The following is a 19,751-nucleotide window of genomic DNA, read 5'->3' as shown; positions in this document are numbered from 1 at the left end:
AATTAGCCCAGAGCAAGACAGTCTGCAGATGGGATATGAACCTGGGTAACCTAATCCTGACTATTCAAATGCCTCATATCCCAGAGGCCTGGGGAGCAACAGAGCAATTGGGGGCCCAGGCACAGACAGAGATGCATTCACATTAGCACCAAGTGCTGCCCTGGTCCCACTATAGACATAGGTAAGCCCTTCTGTCTCTGAACTTAGCTACACGGCATGGGATCAGGTAAAGATCTGACAGTTGACATCTGTCTCACATCTGAACAGATTTCAAGAAATTGTGATTCCCCACTTGGTAACCAGAAGGTTAAGGTCCAAAGCCAGCTCATACCACTACTTCTTGGAATCCCTCCATAAGGGGTCCTCACGCCTCTCCTGTCAGAATTTCCCAGGATACTTGTCAAAAATATAGATTCCCGGTTCCCACCCACAGAGCCACTCAATATGGAGTGGGTGGAGTGAGATTCTTCATTCCCTTATTTCCCAATAACTCTGATGGGACTTGCAATCATCATCCAGACCCCACAGAGTCCAAGGCCCCTCTACCTAGGATGGGGAGCTCGCTGCCTCATAAAGCAGCCATTCCGACATTATTATCTTGAACACTCTTCCTGCAGCCTTCCATATAGTCATTCCATGGGGATTGTCCCTAATTCGCAAGCCCCTGGCACAGGTCTCTTCTAGAACCTGGTCCTTCCATACTGCTGAGTGGGGACCTCTGCAGGTCACATAGCCAATGAATGTCAGCTAGCTGCCCCAGTTGCTGAAGGATCCCCATCCCACACCCCCAGGAAGGAGAGAGGGCTTCTCTTGCCTGTGCTGCCCAGAGGTAGTCCAGCCGCAGCCTCACGTCCACCTGCCTGGCGTGCAGGGCCAGCGTGCACGAGAACAGCAGGATGGCCACGATTGGCTCGTAGCTGCGCCCAGAGACACCACCGCCCCTGGGGGAAGGTGAGGAAGAAACCCCAGTCAGTGTAGAGCTTCCAGGCAAGACGTGGCCAGCAAACCCTTGGAGCAGGGCAGAGAGTGGTCCTTAGGTGGTGATGCCCACAAACAGCTTGCTGGGGCTGACCCAGGCCAAGACCTCCTTCTTAACAGGAAGTCTGATGCCTTGCTAGAACCTGGGCTGAAGAGAAGAAATGGAAAAGCCGTGGAACTAAAAATTTTGCGTAGACTTGGTCCTCATTAATTTGCTAATTGGAAGAGGCTATATGTAGCTGTACACACAGATTCCACCAACAGCACCCCACCCGGGGCCTTTTCCTTGAGGCAACCACACTCACTCGGCCTTGGTGTATCCGCTGAGCTCCAGAACGAGGATGTAGGATGTGGTGAGCCCAGACAGCAGGATCATCTTTGGCAAGGAGGACACCCGCAGGAATATGGCTAGCGGGAGGGTACCCACCAGGCAGCAGAGCAGGGCGTGATGTGCAGACTCACAGGGCAAGGCAGGCAGCACAGTGCGCCGGCCCCCAGCCGCAAGGACCACCAGGGAGCTGTTGGACTGGGAGCTCCAGGCCCAGGGTAGGCAGCCCACCTGGGAAGTGAGGGACATAGGGATTTAGGAAAGGCCAGGAAGCAGCCGGCATTCTCTCAGAACATTCAGTCAGGTATCCCAGTCTCCCAGCTCTCCATGCCTTCTACCATAACCATCCTCCCGTGTCACCAGCCAGGCCTCAACCATCCTGCTGCCCACAGCCTGCAAAGGCTGCAGGGGAAGGGGCTAAGTAGGACCTAGAGGCACCATCCCTCCCTGCACCCCAAGCCTGGCATCTTTATCCTGTGACTCCTGCCCCAGCTCCCTCTTGTTACTACTATCTTGGCTTCATCTTGTTAGTCCTGCCCCAGTTCCATCCTGTTTCTTCTGCCCCCTCCATCTGTTACTCCTGCCCCGTTCCCTCCTGTCAGTCCTCCCTGCTCCCTCTAGTTCTCTTGCCCCAGTGCTTTTCAAAAGTTATAATGGATGCTTACCACACATCCTTGGGCTACAGAATAGATTAAGACCACTATGAATATGCACAAGACGGTACGAATCTGAATCGTCAGGCACCCTGGAAAACACTGAACAAGAAAACATCATTTTAAAAATATCATCTGATTAAAAAGAAGATTCATGTGCATAATAAATAATCCACATGAAACAGAATGCAAAGAATGGTCTGCATGTCCCTACGCTCTCACCTGTTCATCCCCCACACAGATTTCTTGGCTGTTTTCATATACTTCTTTCCCAGATGAAGAACCCACCAAAGTTTTTAAAACCTATAATTCTTTAAATTAAAAAGGGTAATATCACCTTCCTTCTGCCAGGCAATGTGACTTTGATTGGCATTAAAATGGAGTAGAATAATTGACATTTTCATTATATGCATTCTCCTATTTTAGTAATGTCAAGAATTTCCACTCATTTGTCTTCTTTTATGGCTTCTAAGTGACTTTACCACATTCTTTGTGTAGGTTTTATATAATTCTTAAAAGTTCATAGGACTTTTATTTTAAATGCAAATACAATTGAAATATTCAATAAATGTTTTCAAGCATAAAAGTAAAAAGTCCTTTTACACTCACATTCCTGAAAATAAAAAATACACACCAAAATAAATACCCATAGCATCTTATGGGAAACAACACCAGCACCAACAGCAGGCACCTGGTAGGACATCCTTGGAGATCTGCAAATTATTCCTGCAATCGGGAGTATTTTTTCCGGCAGCTAAGGAAAAGCTGATACAAACACCTCCAAGCCCAGGATCATGAATTCTGGGGATGAGGAAAGAGCAGTTTCCCAATGCATATAGCTGGCAGGATATGAATTCAGGCCCCAATTTTTGGTTCCTGATCTCTAACATGGCCCTCCTTAGGCTGCTTCCCTAGCTCTGGCCATGGCAGAACTCCACACGGTTAGGAACATGGCCAGAGCCATTGGCAGCCCCCAACTTCCAGGCCATTAACCACCCCCAGTCCCTGGAATAGGATTTTGGAACAAGGCTACTATCCTCTGCAGATAACAGCTCTCCTTTTAAGAACAGTTCTTGACCCAAAGAAATGTTCTTTTAAGTTCTTGACTTAGAAGAAATGGAATGTTTGACGATGGGCCACCAAGTTACCACGTGATCTGAACTGCTCATCAAAAGCGTGTGTTATCTGACCCACCAAGCCACAAAGTTGGGCATGTGTAGCAGGACTCCATCACCAAATGGAAGCAATCTTTACATAATTGGGCCTGATCAGGCCCTGAAGGCACAATTAAGCTAGGCAAAAGAATTGGCCCAAATGCCCAAGGTCCCCTCTCCTGTTGCAATGCCTCCTCTCTCCCAACTGTGGCCCCATGGGGAGTCCCTATTATCAGCTGACAGAAACAGCAAAGATTCAGGCCTGGTTTACAGAAGGTTTTGCATGATACGCAGGCACCACCTGAAAGTGGACAGCTATAGCACTATAGGTCCTCTCAGGATATCACTGAAAGCAACGATGAAGGGAAATCCTCTCACTGGTAGAACTCAGGGCAGTACATCTGGGTCAGATATGCAATTATACACTGATTCATGGACTGGGACCAACAGTGTGGCTAGATAGACAGGGACTTGAAAGGAACAGGATTGAATGCTAATGAGAAGGAAATCTGGGGCAGAGGTATATGGAATGACCTCTCTAAGTGTGAAAGAGAAATGAATTCTCACCAAAAAGTGACTTCAGGGGGATTTTAATAATCGGGGGGATTGAATGACCTTTTCTTTAGATACCAGTCAACCTCTTTCCCCAGTGTTATGGTTTAGATAAGTATCTCCCAAAAGCTCTTGTGTGGAATAATGCAAGAATGTTCAGAAGTGAAATGATTAGATTATGACAGCTATGACCTAAGCAGTGGATTAATACAATGATATGGCTTATCTGGGTGATAACTTTAGGCATACAGGGCATGGCTGGAGGAAGTAAGTCACTGGGGGCATGACTTCAGGGCTTATATTTTGTCCCAGGCCAGCAGTGTGCTCTCTCTCTACATCCTGGCGGTCATGAACTGAGCAGCCAGCTCTTCTCAGCCATGCCTTTCTGCAATTTGTTCTGCCTTGCCTCTGACCCAAAACTAAAGAGTCAGCCAATCATGGACTGAACTGCTGAAGTCATGATCCAAAATAAACTTCTTCCTCTAAGTCCTTCTTGTCAGGTATTTTGGTCGCAGAAACACAAAAGCTAAGTGAAACAGTGATTGGTACTGAGAGTGGGGTCAATGTTGTGAGTAATCTGACCATGCCATTCAAAAGCTTTTGGTGCCATTTGAAGTTTGTGGGAGGAATTTTGAAAAGTTTAAAGATATAAGCTGGAAAAGCTTTAGAATATTGTAAGGGGGGGGCGGCTTAATGAGTGATTTCTGGTAGAAGCTCAAAAGACCAGAAAAGTATAAGTAAAACTGTGGCTAAAGAAGTTGTGGTTAAAGCGATTATAGCCACTAAAGAAATGCTAAATACTTCACCCAGAGACAATAGAAAAGATGACTTCAGGGCATTTCAGGAACTCGCAAGACCACCCCCCATCTCAGGTTCAAGGATGGAAAAGTAAAAATTCCTTTGAGAAAAATGGGGCACCCTGCTTGTATAGGGGGGCCTAGGAAGTTGTTTCACCCTGCTCAGCTGCTCAGGTACTCAGAGGCTGCTGCAGCCATGATTCTAGGAAGCCTGGGTACTGCTCAGGATGGTGGCCAATCTTGGCATCATCCATGTGGTGCTGGTTCTGCAGGAATGCAGGATACTGGAGTTAAGAGGTCATGGAGGTTTCTATCAAGATTTCAAAAGAAGGTATGGGAGGCCAGACGAAGTGTAGTAGGTTCCAAATCCCTGCAGACACCTCCTGGGAGGGTGATATAGAAGGAAGCTGAAGCTATAGTAGAGGCCCCAAAATTAAGAGATGTCAGTAGGATGGAACTACTACCAAGGAAAGCTTCAGGAATAAGCTAGCAGAGGTCATGTGGGCTGCAACCATCAAGGACATAGGAGTAGAGTTACACAAACACTTTGGAAAGAACATCACAATACCATGTGCCCCGGATGCTGGACATGAAGCTATAGAACTCATTTGCCCATTGGATTTCAGCATTGCTTTAATCCCATCCCTTCTTTCTATGTCTTTATTTATCCCTTTTGAAATGGAAATATTTACTAGCCATTAGATATGGATATATGTAACCTGTTTTTGATTTTTTATAGGGACTCACAGCTAAGAGTTTGCCTTGAGACTTGAATGATAATTTGGACTTGGGCTTTTGGATAATGCTAGAACTGTTAAGACTATGGGAACTCTTGGAAATTAACTAAATATATTTTGCATTGTGAGATGGACATGAGCTTTAGGGGACCAGGGGCAGAATGTTATTATTTAGATATAAGGTAACCACCAGGGCTCATGTGAGACAATGCAAAAATGTCCAAAGATGATATGGTTAGATTATAAGAGCTGTTGTCTAATCAATGGATTTAATCACTTAATGGATTAACTTGAAAGGACTACTATACTGTGTGGTGAGTATAGACAGGTAAGGTGTAGCCAGAGGAAGTAGGTCACTGGGGAAAGCCTCTGGGGTTTATACTTTGTCCCTGGCAAGTGGATCTCACTGTCTGCATCCTGGCTGTCATGAACTGAACAGCTCTCCTCCAACAATGATGGACTTGGGCTTTTGAGTAATGCTATGATGTTCATTATCTTTCTGCAATGATGTTCTTTATCACCTTGGGCCAGTGTTGGGGATGCAAATCAAGTCAAGATGGCACCTGGCAGTTTGCCAGGAGGAGTGGTTTGTGAAGCAATGCCAGCGGGCCATTAAGATGGTGAGGATTCCTTATTGGCTGACTGCTGTATCTAGATGATGTTAATTGAGTCAAGCTGTGTGTAAACAGTTAGTTATATTTACCTCTGCTGTCTTGCAATAAAGCGGTTCCGCTATGTTAGGAGCGGTACTTTGAGTTCTCGCTCAGTTCCCACTGAGTTCACTTGCAATAAAGTAGTTCCCGCTTCAACCTTCAAGTTGCTTATCACCTCTCGGTTATTTTGCCCAGCCGGACTGCGGCAGGCCAGAGCTATGAAGTCTGCTGACCATGGACTGAACCAAAATAAACTTCCTCCTCTAAGTTGTTCTTGTTGGGTCTTTTGGTCACAGTGATGAAAAGCTGACTAAAATAGCGTATCAAACAGTCAGTGCTTCACTGCAAGCTAGTTAGTTCAGGGCCATGAAAATGACCACGCAAGCAGAAACCATATAAATATAACTTTAATAATCAATGGGAAGAATTATGATTCCCCAAAACCCTTTAAAAATTTGCCAAAAACAGTTTTTTAAAAATACTCTAGGTTATAAATATATGGAAAAAATTTTTAAATTAATAAAATGAATTTTATTTAGTATATTTGGGATTGGCATAATTCCTAAAAGTCCCCAAGGTTTCTCAGTTAAATGTGGGCCAGAGACTATGAGGAATGAGAATGTCCACGATCATGTGATATTTGTGGTAAAAGGGACTCTAAAGCTGTAATTAAGCTTAATAATAAGATAATTCTGCATCAGACAGGAGTACTTGCTGTACCTAATCTAATCACATGAGGCCTTTCTTTGCTGTGCACATTCCATTTAGTTTGATGAAATTTCATTTGTCTATTTTCCCTTTTGTTTCATGTGTTTTTAAAGCTCTGTGGATAAAAAAGCATTGTCCACATGAAAGCCATGGAGCTTTTCCTCTATGACAATGAATAAAGTGAAGAAATAACCCATACTTTGGGAGATAATGTCTGCAAACATTGCATCTGATAAGGGAATAATATCCAAAATATATAAGTATTGAGACAACTCAATAGCAGGAAAAAAACCCAAATAATCCAATTTAAAATGGGCAAAAGGGCCTTAATACACATTTCTCAAATGAAGACAGACAAAGATCACTGATCATCAGAGAAATGCAAATTTAAACCACAATAAGATATCGCCTCTTTCCAAGTAGAATGGTTATTATTTTTTTTTTTAAAAAAAGGCTTTTGTTACAAGTGTTAGCAAAAATGTAGAGAAAAGGGAATCCTTGTATAATGTTGGTGGGAATGTAAATTAGTACATCCCTAACAGTATGGAGGTGCCTCAAAAAATTAAAAATAGAACTACCATACAATCCAGTAACCACACTACTGGGTATAGAGCCAAAGGAAATGAAATTAGCATGTCAGATAGTTATACTCCCATGTTCGCTGCAGCACTATTCACAAGGGCCAAGATATGGAATCAACCTAGGTGTCCATCCAAGGATGAATGGGTACACTTACACAATGGAGTACTATTTAGCCTTATAAAAGAAGGAAATACTATCATTTGCACCAACATGGATGAACCCAGAGGACAATATGCTTGTTTCACTAATAAGCCAGGTATAGAAGCACAAACACCGCATGATCTCACATATATGTGGATGGACTCCAAAAGTCAAATTTCTAGAAGAAGAGAGTAGAATGGAGATTGCCAGCTGGTGATATTGGGGGTGGGAGTGAAGATGTTGGTCAATGGGTACAAAGTTTTAAGTGGACAGAAGGAATAAGATTTTGAGACGTATTGCTCAGTGTGGTAACTATAGCAAAAAAAAAATAACATATTATGTACATCAAAATTGCTAAGATAATATATCTTAAATGTTCTCACCACAAAGAAATGCTAAATATGTGAGGTAATTCAATTGCTTAATATACATCTACACACACATATGTGTACACTGTAAAATGATATATATACATACATATGTATATGTATATCATAGCCTCACATTGTATGCCATAAATGTATGTAGTTGTTACTCATCAAAAAAATTTAATGGAAAAAAGAGATCATTTTCTCTGGTTGATGGCAGAAGGATAAGTCAGAAAAGTTGAATCTTTAGAAGTACAGTGCTGTAATAGGTATCAAAACATAGGAACAGCTTTGGACCTGGGCAGCAGGAGGAGGTAGGAAGAATTCCAAGGAGCAGGCTAGACAAACCTTGTTTCAGTCTTTATCCCAGAGACTGATATTGGATCTGCTATGGTCAAATCCCTACAAGGAGCATTTCTATACAGAAGGATACTTGTATGCCCTCAATCTGCACCTCTGAGAAAATCTAGGTGATTTACGTGAGGTTGGCAACTGATTCAGTGCAGGAGGCTTTGAGATCTTTAGAGAGATACAGAGAGGCATCAGCTCCTATTCCAGATGCATGGTAGATGTACCTAAAGCTGGGTCAGCTGCCATTGTTTTGAAACCCTTAAAGGAGACTAGCTTTGGGCTGAGACTGGCTCTAGGGGACAGAGAGAAAGAAATTTGTCTCTGATGGCAGAATGGAGTCATTTGACTAAAACCAACCCTGGGCTCTCCCTTGGTCTTTCTGGATGCATGAGCCAATACATAACTTTTTATCATTTCAAGCACTTTGGATTGACTATTTGGTCACTTGCAAAATGTCAACTGTTGCTCCAGGAACTTTATAGAGGTGGCATCTTAGGGAGGCTGGCCACTCTGGCTCACACCCTCAGTGAGGAAACTGGAGTACTTCAGATCCTCTCCATCTGATGCTCAATATTTGTTCCTATGAATATATTTTATCATGTAAATAGAAGCTAAACTATCTCTCTAGGAACTGAATAATGATAATTACAAGAACCAATGCAAAGGGTGAGGGTCCCATGGACACCTGGCTCTGAACACTGTTGACATCAGGGAAGAGAACATTTCTACACTGTTGATGCCACAAGGGTCCCAGGAATACGTTCTGGGAACTAGACCTAACCCCACCTGAGTAGATGACCCTACCCACTCATGCCTCCCCCTTGGGTGAAACTAGCTTTTTCCTGGATGGATTTGACTTGCTGTGTGCCAACCTCCCCATGCCTCCATTCTGTCATTTGTCATCCCCACAGTGTATTTTATATAGACATCTGCCATGGCCCCAATCATCCCCCACAAAGGATCCTCTGAGCCCAGTGCAGAGCCTGGTGAAGATGGTTAGTATACATTGCTGATTCCGTCAAGCCCTGACCCAGTGGATACTTGATGCAAGCTTGGCCTGAGCTGAGAACAAACTCTGCTTTCTGCACATCAGTGCATCTGCCACTGACGCCAGCTCCTAGGAAAGTCGGGTCCTGCAGCTTTGTGAGCCTGGTGCTTCACAAACACATAGTTAGAAAAACACTCCTTGCCCATGGGGGAGGGGTGGGGAGTGCTCCAAAGAGAACCATTGGAGCCCGGGCAGAGTCCACCAAGAGAACAAAACATCTCAGTAAGAAGCATCACATGGGATGACGTAGACTAGTTTATTTTTAATGTTATCACTCTGAAATTACTCTGGCCAAAGTTCCTAGGCACAGGGCAGCTGCCTTATCGACCAAGAGGGTTAATTCCAGGCACAGTCACAGCCCAATCTCACTGAATACATGTTTTATGAAGCCATAGAGTGTTTAGGTTTGAATATTAGTTTTATGGACAGGAGACCAAGTATAGATTTTGCTTCTAAGTCATTTGATCAGATTGCTTAGCTGCCCAAACCCCATGTCCCTCATCTACAGCAAGAGGCTAATGTGTCTCAGTCCCACATGGGAGGCTCAAGAAAGGGGTGTGAATCTGCTCAGGAGAATCCATATTCCTGGAGTGAGATGCCAGGTGGGCTTGTGGGGCTGGTGGATTCCTCATCTACGCTTGGTGGCTGTTGTTCTTTCCCCAGCAGTATTCATTCTATTTTCTGCATATCTTAGGCTATTTGCACACCATCAGGTGGGCATGCCAGTTCCCACCATTTGTGGACAAAGTGACAGGCTTTGAAAATGATCATCCATCATGCTTTCATTTGAAATTATATGATAAAAGCAAACTTATTTGAAGGGGTAAATTTCAAACAAAATGTCACTCAAATAATGAGTGAAAATGCAGTTTTAATAAATGGTATCATCTAATTAAGAAAAAAAATCAGAATGGTACCTACCTATGAATAATGACAAAGCTACACAAATAAAACTAGACCTAATCGTTTTAAGAATTGCTGTTTTCAACAATTATACAAAAATAACACTGGGTCTACTAGAAGGGACAAGTAGGGGTATTCTGGGGGAAATGGGGCAGTTGGGAAAGAAGACTGAGGATGTGATGAAGGAATGAAGGGCCAGGAGGAACAAAAGAGTCCTCTCTGATAAACAGCAAAGGGCACAAGGCTGTGGTGCTCAGGACTCTGCACCCAAAGTCCAAAGAGCTGAGAAGATGAGCATGGGGACCTGGAGGGCTGATGGCCCACCTGGAAAATGCTCTCCCAGGTTTGAGACATGAAAAACCCAAGAAGGCACCCTTCCCTTCTCCCCTAAACTCTCCATCTCGAACATCAGGACCAATATTTTGTGTTCATTTCCTTGACTGGCATCCATCACCCACCCATCGTGCCCAGTAGGCAGCTTGCACACAGCACACGGAGCTTGGTACAGGACTAGAACATCCAGCACAAAGGCAGACATTTCCACCTGCCATGGAGAGCAAGGGACAGGACTGACTCCAACATCCCACTTGTCCTGTCCAGCAGGCAGGCAGAGATGGTCCAGAGGCCTGGACCAGGTGAAGTTCAGGGAGAAGACACACATCACACACATACCTGGACCCGGGTGATGTGCAGGTAGAGGACACAGGCCACCAGGAAGCAGATACAGAACACCAGCAGGAGCAGGACAGCCACACTCCTAGAGACAGAGGACATGCAAGTCACTGCTGGTCAGAGGCCAGGTGACATGAATCCAAGAGATATCTGAAAATCAGTCCTTCCTACCCTTCCTCTAAATCTCCTCAGCTCTCAAGATGAAGCAGTGTCATATACCAGGTTGTCTGCCCTCAGATCCCTGGGGATTTGCCACATCTGCTACCTTCAAGGGAGGCATCTGTGGCTCCCAAGTAAAGGGGTCTTTTCTGAGTTATCCTCGACTTGCACCACCCCATCTCCAAATTCTAACCTAGGCGGAGGGACATAAACCTTTCTGAAAGCCCTTTAGTCCTAACAGAAGCATAGGAACTGCTCACACAGTCTGGTGAGCTGCCCTTCTGCTGGGCTTTGTATGGGAAGGACGTTTCTAGAAAAAGCTAGATTCCCAAACAGGAGCCTTGGGTAGATCACTGTGTTCAGAATCTGTGTGCCTCCCACAGATGAGGCCCCTGTCCTCACCAGGTATGAGGACCTTCTGTGTGTTTTTTGGAAACTCAAAGAAGATATTATTCCCCCTAGGGAGGTTTTATAAAGAAACGGTATGTCTGGAAGAAAAGTAACAAGCAGAGACTTTTGGGTATCTTCCTCAACCAAGAAAACCTGCCAAACTCACATTGACTCATATGATAATTAGCATATTTTTCTTCCTTTTCAGAACCCTCCTTTTCTCATTTGAATGTTTCTAAAAATGACATGAACCTAGAAATCAGTGAGGTCATTTAGTACGCTCTGCTTCCCCCTTGAAAATAGTTATTAGGGCAATGGCACATGCCACAAGGCTGCAGAACCTGTAAGTATGTGGTATGTGGTGTCTTAGAATTCACTCAGTTCAAAATTAAAAATCAACAGTGACCAGTCCCAAGCTGTATGCCATAAAGCTCGCTAAACTAGTGACTTAAATAAATGGTGGTGGCCAATGTCTTCTCCTAATGCTTGGCATGATGGAAGAGTAACTAGAAGGTGAATCCTGAATATAAAAAGAACACACAGCCACCAACCTCAGGGACCTCAAATCTGTGTGCATCCAGAATTTTTTTTTTTTTTTTTTTGGACCAGGGGGTGCCTAACCACTGAGCCATATCCCTGCCCCCCACCCGCCTTTTTTTTTTTTTTTTTTTGAGACAAGGTCTTGCTAAGTTGCTTAGGGCCTCACTAAGTTGCTGAGTCTGGCTTTGAACCTGCGATCTTCCTGCCTCAGCCTCCCAAGACGCTGAGATAACAAGTGCATGCCACCATGCCTGGCCAGGGACCTCAAATTCATGGTCACCTTCCCACACACTGATCAGAACAGGAACAGCACTTACTGTGGGATCATAAGAAGGTAGACAAGGCCAAATAAGGCAGCCAGGATGAGGGCAAGGACGACAGCGCTGGTGAAATACTCGTCCTGAAGCTGGTGGTACTGCAAAGAAGGGAGGGAGAGAGATTGATCAACTGGAGCTTCGAGCTTATGGGCCCCACACAGAGCCTTGACCCACCACATCAAGGAAAATTAAAACCAGAGTGACTTACCTTTTGCTCCCGTTCAACATGTTTGTACTTCAAGGTAAAGAAATTCAGATCCGCCATCTCCAGCTCCGTCTGGCGGGCTTCCAGGAGGCGGCTTAAATACCTATTGACACGCGTGCCTGGTGTGGTGTAGACCACATTTGTAGAGAAAGACGAGCGGTTTCGAAGTTTTTCTGATGCTGTTCTCAATGCTCTCCGCTGCAGTCATCATGGAAACAAAGAAATGTCATCAAATTCTCCCCTTTTTGAAGAAAAGGGGTTATATTCGCCCCCCATCCCCAGCCTGCATCCTGTCTGCTGCAGGGTGGGCTCCATTTGAGGATAGGAGATGCTATCATGGCTTTGCCCCTGGTGACCTGAGATGACAGGGGAAGTCTCTCAGCACTCAGTGTTGGGGCTCCCACATCTGTGCTGGGGTTACAGGGCAGCTGTGCCACAGCACTGTGGTGAGGGTTGTGGGACTCAACATGTGTGCAGTGGTGAAACAGTGTCCAGGGAAGAGCAGGCATCTGCACATGACACCTGAAAGACCAGACCTTACCAGGTCTCTTGCCACAGCCAGGGCTGATGGGAATGGAGCGTGAACCCTTCTACACAGCTCCCACATGTCACGGATGGGGTACAAGAATGCACCTGTTTGCCAAAAGGAAAATGGAGTCTAATTTGAAACCACCTACTGTGATCTCATTATTGGACTTCATAAGCAGGGCCTCTGGTGCTTAACACATTTTAGGAGAATACAAGAATATTAAAAAGATGCTGTCCATGCGGTTCCAGAAAAGAAGAAATAAATACCTTATTCCATTTTCTTCTAACCAAATGGTCAGAATGCCAACAGTAAAAAGAAAAAGATGAGGTGCTTTAGGAACTTTGCGATTCAAAGAAAAACTGTACGGTAGAGCAGGAGGTCCCCCTAGGGTTCCTTTCTGGCTTATTTATCTCAGACCAGAAACTGGAGAAGCCCATGGCCTGGAAATGCCAACATGTACAGGCAAAATGTATATAGCAAAAGCCCCAAGAAAAGCCTGTTTTCTCTGGCCAAAGGACCAAGAATGAGAAACCTAGAGAAAGAGAAAATTTAGACAACAATAATGCTACTCTTTCCAAGACCACTGAAAAATCTGTTTTCTACCCCCATTCATCCAGCAAAGGCCACATTGATGTCTTGAATTTTATATCCTCATAGGGCTGTGAGGGAGTGTAGCTGCATCCCCCACTAAGACAGTGCCAAAGAAAGCCCAACAGAGCCAAAGTGCTCATATCTAGGAGATGGCAATGACTCTGTACTTACGCTGTGACTGGCAGCCTCAAGGAGAATCAACTTCCATACCTGCACAATAGCGATGTCATGGAAGACGGGTGTGCAGCCTGGACTTCCACGTCCACCTGGCAGTAACAAGACAGCACCCCTACCACACCTCATAAGATCAAAGACACACTGGACATCCGGACACATCACACACCATAGGAACAGTCAGAGGACAAAACCTCTAAGTGGATCATCTTAAAACATATGCAAACGTATTTCCTAAATCCAGCATCCACTTCTCATGTAAAAACTGCTAATACTAACTTATGTGGGCTACTTCCCTGAAATAATTAGGCATATTCTACTACTTTTAGCCCAAAATGTCACCATTAGTGGCAAAACCCTATTTGTTTTAACTGTTAAAGCCAAAGTAAAAAGACTGCCCACCCTCAATAAGGTCATTTAATAATGGAAGGAAGAAGAAGCATAATTCTCATTATTTGTAATACATATTTCTGTAGATCAAGAAAATCCGAGAGAATTAAGTAAAAAGTTACTGCAATCAGTTTCAATGTGTGGACCAAACAAGCTAAAATTTTATCTTCACTATATTAGATAGATATGGTACACATTATGCTTACAAAAATAATCCCTAGACATATTTAAACATAAAGCCCAGAAGACAAGGCAGGCAAGAGGCTAAGTGGATCAGAAATAGAAGAAAAGGCACAGCAGAGAGCACATTGGTGATATTTTAAACTGTGCTAAGGGCAGAGCTAAAGTGGTCGGGGAAGCCAGAGCTCCTACGTACCATCAGCAGGGTTAGGAGGGCAAACGCTTGGGAGAGCACAATTTGGCAATAGCTCTCCAAAATTAAAATAGACACTCCATTAACCCAGCAATTTCACCACAAAGCAATACCCCAGGCTATCCTTGTATCTCTTGCTAAGATGTTTGTTAAAAAGGATGCTCCAGCACCCGTGGACATGATGAAATGAAGTCCCTATCTACCAACAAGCGAGGGGTGAAGTCAGGTCGGCACCCAGACTTGGGGGCCATTCAGCCACAGAGAAGGGACTTGGGTCGGGGTGAGCCTCCAAGATGCCTAAGGTCCAGCATGAGTGAAAGGACTGTGTGTAAGTACAGTAATCTCAGTTCCCACTTGCATTTATCTGCTGGTACATACACATTGATTTCTAGAAAGAACACAAAATGGTCAAGTTTGAAAGATTTAACTTTTGTATCATGTGTACATATTGCTTCTATTTTTATTTTTTTTTTATTTAGGTATGAGGGATTGGACCCAGGGGTGCTTTACCACTGAGCTACATCCCCAGTCCATTTTAGTTTTTATTTTGAGACATTAAGTTGTCTAGGCTGGCCTTGAATTTATGATCCTCCTTTCTCAGCCTCCCAAGTCACTGGGATTACAAGCATGCACCACCATGCCCAGCATATTTATAGTAGTAGTAGTTGTTGTTTAATCAAAAAACTTAGATATTGAAGTATGACAAGGACAAAAGCAATGCTAAAAGAGAGACAAGGGGGAGAAGGCAGACAGAAGCAGGTTCCTGGGTATATAAAGTAGGTAAACAAATATTCTTCAAGTATTAGGAAACGAGAATCAAGAAGAGTCCCCAGACTAGCTCTGACTAGCATCAGCATGTCTCCAACCCGATGGGTCCAATGGGTGACAGGTATCACAAACCCTAATGAGTGACACACCCATGCATGCAGACCTTGACTCATAGGATTCATTTTATAGAATGATCCAAGAAAGAAATTTCAGGAACAACGATGCTGTGCTTGCTGTGCTTCATTTAAAACAAAATAGAAATATCTTATATATCAGTGAAGGTTGATTAAGTAAACGGTCTCTTCTTAGGCTAGGGCTCTAAACAATGATTGAAAATCAAATTTTTGAGGAATATTTAATAATATAAGAAAATCTTTAAGATATATTGGCAAGTGAAGAAGAAACTTATCAAAGAAACTTACCCCAGAACTGGACACACTGAAGAAACATACCAAACTGTTTGTATGTCACCCAATCAAGTTTTGTTAAAAAATTTATACACACACACACTCTTAAGAAACAGGAAGGAACAAAATGTTAATGATAGGTTTTTTTATGGGTGTTGGTAGGATTATAGATAAATGATTTTCATTTTCTTCTTCATAATTTTTGCATTTCTTCATATTTTCCACAATAAGTAGTTTTATAATATAGGGAGTGTTCAAACAACAAAGAGAAGAGGTATAAATACACTGGAGGCAACAGTTTACTGTAGGAGCTTATCTCTGCAGTATGACAAAAATAGCTGTTTGAGCAAGCCCTAAAGCCATGAGCAAGCCCTAAAGCCATGAGCAAGCCCTAAAGCCATGAGCAAGACCTAAAGCCATGAGCAAGACCTAAAGCCATGTGGGTGCAGGTAAGAGATCAAACTCCCAGGAGGAGGTCCAGGCCGCTCAGTGAGGGGTGGCCCAAACCTATCAGAGGCATCAGAATATGTGGGAATGGACCAAGATTCAGATGCATCTAAAATCTTCCTCTGTGTACTTCCTTATAAAATCCAGTTTCAGCAAAGAATCCTGCTAAGTCAGCTTAGCAAAATCCGGCCCCCCTCGATATCTGATCACCTTCCATAACTAGTCAGATCCCTCATCCTCCACCTTGCTCCGGGTAATGTATGATCACCTTAGCTTATCATCAGCAGGAGTCTGTTGGCTGGTTTTCCAGAATCCCTACCCATGACGTTTCCTTCCTCTCAGTAATTTTCTATCCACTGACTCTACCCTACAACTTAGCTATAGATTCCCACTTTCCCTGTTGTATTTGAAGTTCACCCTAATTTCCTCCACAACTTTGGGACCCCACTGCCTGGTCCTACTGCAAAGATCCTAAATAAAGTAGCCTTTACTGCATCCCAACAAGTGTCATTGAATGATTTCCTCATAATAGCAACCCATCCCTGACCCTGGACTGGATCACTGTGCAACACTGCCACCTATTGGTCAATCTTTGCTGTCCTGGCTCCGGGTCCCCTAAATGAGCACCTGAGAACACTGAACCCACAGGGATGGAACACTTTGAGGCTGCTCAAGTACATTTGTAAGTCACTCCCTGGAACTGGACACACTGACAAAAGCCAAGCCTAGATTCCAAGGTATAAAGCACACTCCCACCCTACCTCAACCCCAGCTCCTAACTGGCTCCACCTTACATTGAGGACGCCAGGTGAGCATGTCTGGAGGAGCAGGGGAGCAGAGGGTGGGAAGAGGTGAGATGGACAAGTGAAGACAAGCCTGGAATGCCACAGAGAGGGAAAGAGCTGCAGGCCAGTGTCCACCTGGCACTCACAGCAAACTCATCACATGCCCAGGATCAGGCCTTACCTGGAGCCACCACAGACATCCCTGCAGAGGCCCCATGCCACTGCCCATCATCACTCTTTGATGACTTCCATGATAGAGACACTCTCTGCCCCCACTGGGGACTTGTTTTCACTAATCAGCAGCCAGGGGCCCGGTCTGGGAACAGATGGCGATGAGGATATTGGAAAAGCAAAGGTTTTTCCGTGGAAGATGGGGTGACTCTTTGCCCCTCCCCAGGGAGGAATAGATACTGGGGTAAGGGAGCTGCCCTAGCTACAGAGGCTACCCATGGAGCAAAGGGGCCAGAATCAGGCACCATGGAGGGCAAGGGGTCAGAGATTAGAGCAATAGAACAAGAAGACAGTGTTCTGGCAGCATGTGGCAGTACTGACTCTACTGCTACCAGAGCATGTCAGGGGAGGATCATCTACAGGCAGAGAGCTCATGTACAGATGACAGGCAGTTGGATAGAAGGATGAGACACAAGAGGGAGGCACTGTGGACAAGGTGATGGGGTGGGGGGCAAGCCTCAAGGTCCAGAAGGCTTAGTAAGATGTCCAGGAGTCATCCAAATGAAAAGGGCCAGCACCATCACGCAGGCCTCTTGGGGTTGGGAGCTGAAGGGGCCAGCCAGGGCAGGGCCCAGAGTTCAGAGAAGGTGGTACGGCATTATGATGAGAGAGAAGAGGGCACAATCTGGAGGGTTTGAGCCTCCCAGGGGAGTATGGAACCTGATGTAGGATCCTTTTGTATCCAAGCACCATGTAGGCAGCAGCAGGGTCTGGAATTTAGAACCTGAGCTCACAGGTGAGGTCTGAGTCTCTAGGTATCCATCTAGAGGACTGAGGGGACAGAGGGACCAAAGATGAAATTGGACAACACTCAGCACCCCAAGAGAAGGCAGGAAGGTGCAAAGCAAGGGGTCCATGTCTTTGACCAGGGAGGTGAGAGGCGTGTGCACATGAAAACTTGGCTGAAGCAGTCAAGCACAGATGGAAAGGAGGAATGCAGGCCAACACTGGAAAGGAGGGCGAAGGGATGCTACATAGGGTTCACTGCCTAGGCCAGGCTAAGACTGCAGGAAGCAAGGATAGTGGCAGAGGAGGGCTGGGGGCAGCAGCAAGCCACTGGATTGTGGCTGCAGATGGCTCAGTGGGGTCTGGGAAGCCCAGGTTGGCCTCCTTACAAACCTACAGAGCTACTGAAGGGGTGCTGTTGGAGCTGCCTAAAATCTAAGCAGAGACAGATGCTGTTTTCTCCCAGCTCAGGAGAAAGGGCAGCCCCCTCAGTGTCTTGGTTTGTCCAGCAAAGCTTTAACATGTGAATCAGAGGCCAGCATGCTCTGCCTGGAAACATGTCTGAATTGCAGAGTCTTAGTTAAACCTGAGTTCCTCAATGATCAAATAAGAATGACTTATCCCCACCACCACAATTGCTCCAAGAAAAGTCCTAGGAAGAGAGAAGACCTGGATTTCTTTCAGATTAAAATTGATTTTTCAAAATATTGCATGAAAATATTATTTATCTGGATGACTAAGTTTGGGTACATGCTTAAATTGTGCACCTGATCTGTCCACCCTTGTTCTAGCCCTGGTGGGAAGATATGTGGGGGGCCCCCCTGAGCACTAGGGGAGAAAGACAGAAACTAAATCTGACAATATGGCAAAGAAAATTCTCTGGTTACAAACTCTAAAAGTCATTTGGAGGTCAGATATGTTCAGGTAAGTGGGAGTCTAGACAGGGCAAGAATGCCAAGCTACTGTCTGCCCTGAGGCAGTGGCACTGACAGACTCGCAGCACATCTGAAGTGCTGCATATTTCACGGGCACTCTCAGAACACCAGCACAACAAGCTAAGGCCTGAAAGTGGTGGGAATTCCAGGCCCAAGAGGCTCCACCCTCAGCGGACAGCTCCTTGCATGGGAGATGAGAAGACTCATCTGTCTCGGATCCCAGTCAGAATGGAGTGGAAACTCTTGAAAACATGTGCCTACTGACCTGATCAGGGCCAAAACTCCTACTACCCAGAACACGTGAACATTAGAAGCCAACCAGTTAGTTTAAAACAGCCCCTTGCTGCCTGACAGGCATAAAGACCAATTTTCTTTGATGGAATACAACAGGAGTAGAGTTCTTAAGAGAATTCTTAGATAAAGTTCTAGCAAAGTTGAGCTCATGCACACAAATAATGAACCCATGACCCTGAGAATCTTGCTTCTTCCTGAGAAGTCTCTAAATTACAGCAAGAGGTTTCTTTAAAAGGCATAAAACCCATAAAGGCAGGAAAGAAATGAAGGTGGAAAAAGTAGGAGTTTAGAAAACAAGATGGGGCAGACCCTAGAGGGCTGGACCCCGGCTGACGGTAAAGAGCCAGGACAGCTCAGGCTCAAGCACTGGTGGTCACAGCTGCTGTGATCAAATGCCATCCACGAGGTGTTGTCAATAATCCCCGGTTTTTTCGATGGTCTGGGTATATGGACCCATCAACCTCCAAATGTACAGTGGGGTCTTCTCTTGGGGGGAAATCAGGGTCTCCAACTCAGAGTGACTGATGTAGAAAATTTAAGAATCACAGGCAACCTTATCCTATCCAAGAAGAGAAACATAAAATCCTCGTGCCCAAAAGACAGCTCAGAGAGGAGAACCCTTCTCCTGGATCTGCACTCCCAGTCAGCTCTGTAATTCCCCAACTTAATCAACAAGAGTAAGGGCTTTGGACATCTATGGAAGATGGGATTACAAAGGAAGACAAACAGGGTTGTTGGGGGGGAGCCAATCAGAGGAAACAGAGATGCTTCTGGGACAGAATATTTTTTTAAAAAAATCTCAGTGAGATGAAATGCGAAAAAGATACATCCCTGAAATGGAAATAGGATTTCATAAAAAGGACTA

The 19,751-nt window shown here is 44.8% G+C and overlaps 1 protein-coding gene across 1 annotated transcript in view; it reads right to left on the bottom strand.

Annotated features, from left to right (window-relative positions):
- Positions 1-19,751, bottom strand: part of Adcy1 (adenylate cyclase 1) — a 144,493-nt gene that overhangs the window by 37,872 nt on the left and 86,870 nt on the right. The window contains exons 9-14 of the mRNA XM_026399504.2: positions 12,240-12,434; positions 12,032-12,129; positions 10,626-10,710; positions 1,972-2,061; positions 1,284-1,537; positions 815-941 (exon numbers count right to left, since the gene is read on the bottom strand). Of these exons, the coding sequence (XP_026255289.1) occupies positions 815-941; positions 1,284-1,537; positions 1,972-2,061; positions 10,626-10,710; positions 12,032-12,129; positions 12,240-12,434 (849 nt within the window). The remainder of the gene's footprint in view (positions 1-814; positions 942-1,283; positions 1,538-1,971; positions 2,062-10,625; positions 10,711-12,031; positions 12,130-12,239; positions 12,435-19,751) is intronic.

This window comes from Urocitellus parryii, chromosome 3 (assembly GCF_045843805.1).
Source record: "Urocitellus parryii isolate mUroPar1 chromosome 3, mUroPar1.hap1, whole genome shotgun sequence".
NCBI classification, from domain to species: Eukaryota; Metazoa; Chordata; class Mammalia; order Rodentia; family Sciuridae; genus Urocitellus; species Urocitellus parryii.
The sequence above is the reverse complement of the archived record's forward strand: the minus strand, read 5'-3'. Positions and strand labels throughout refer to the sequence as shown.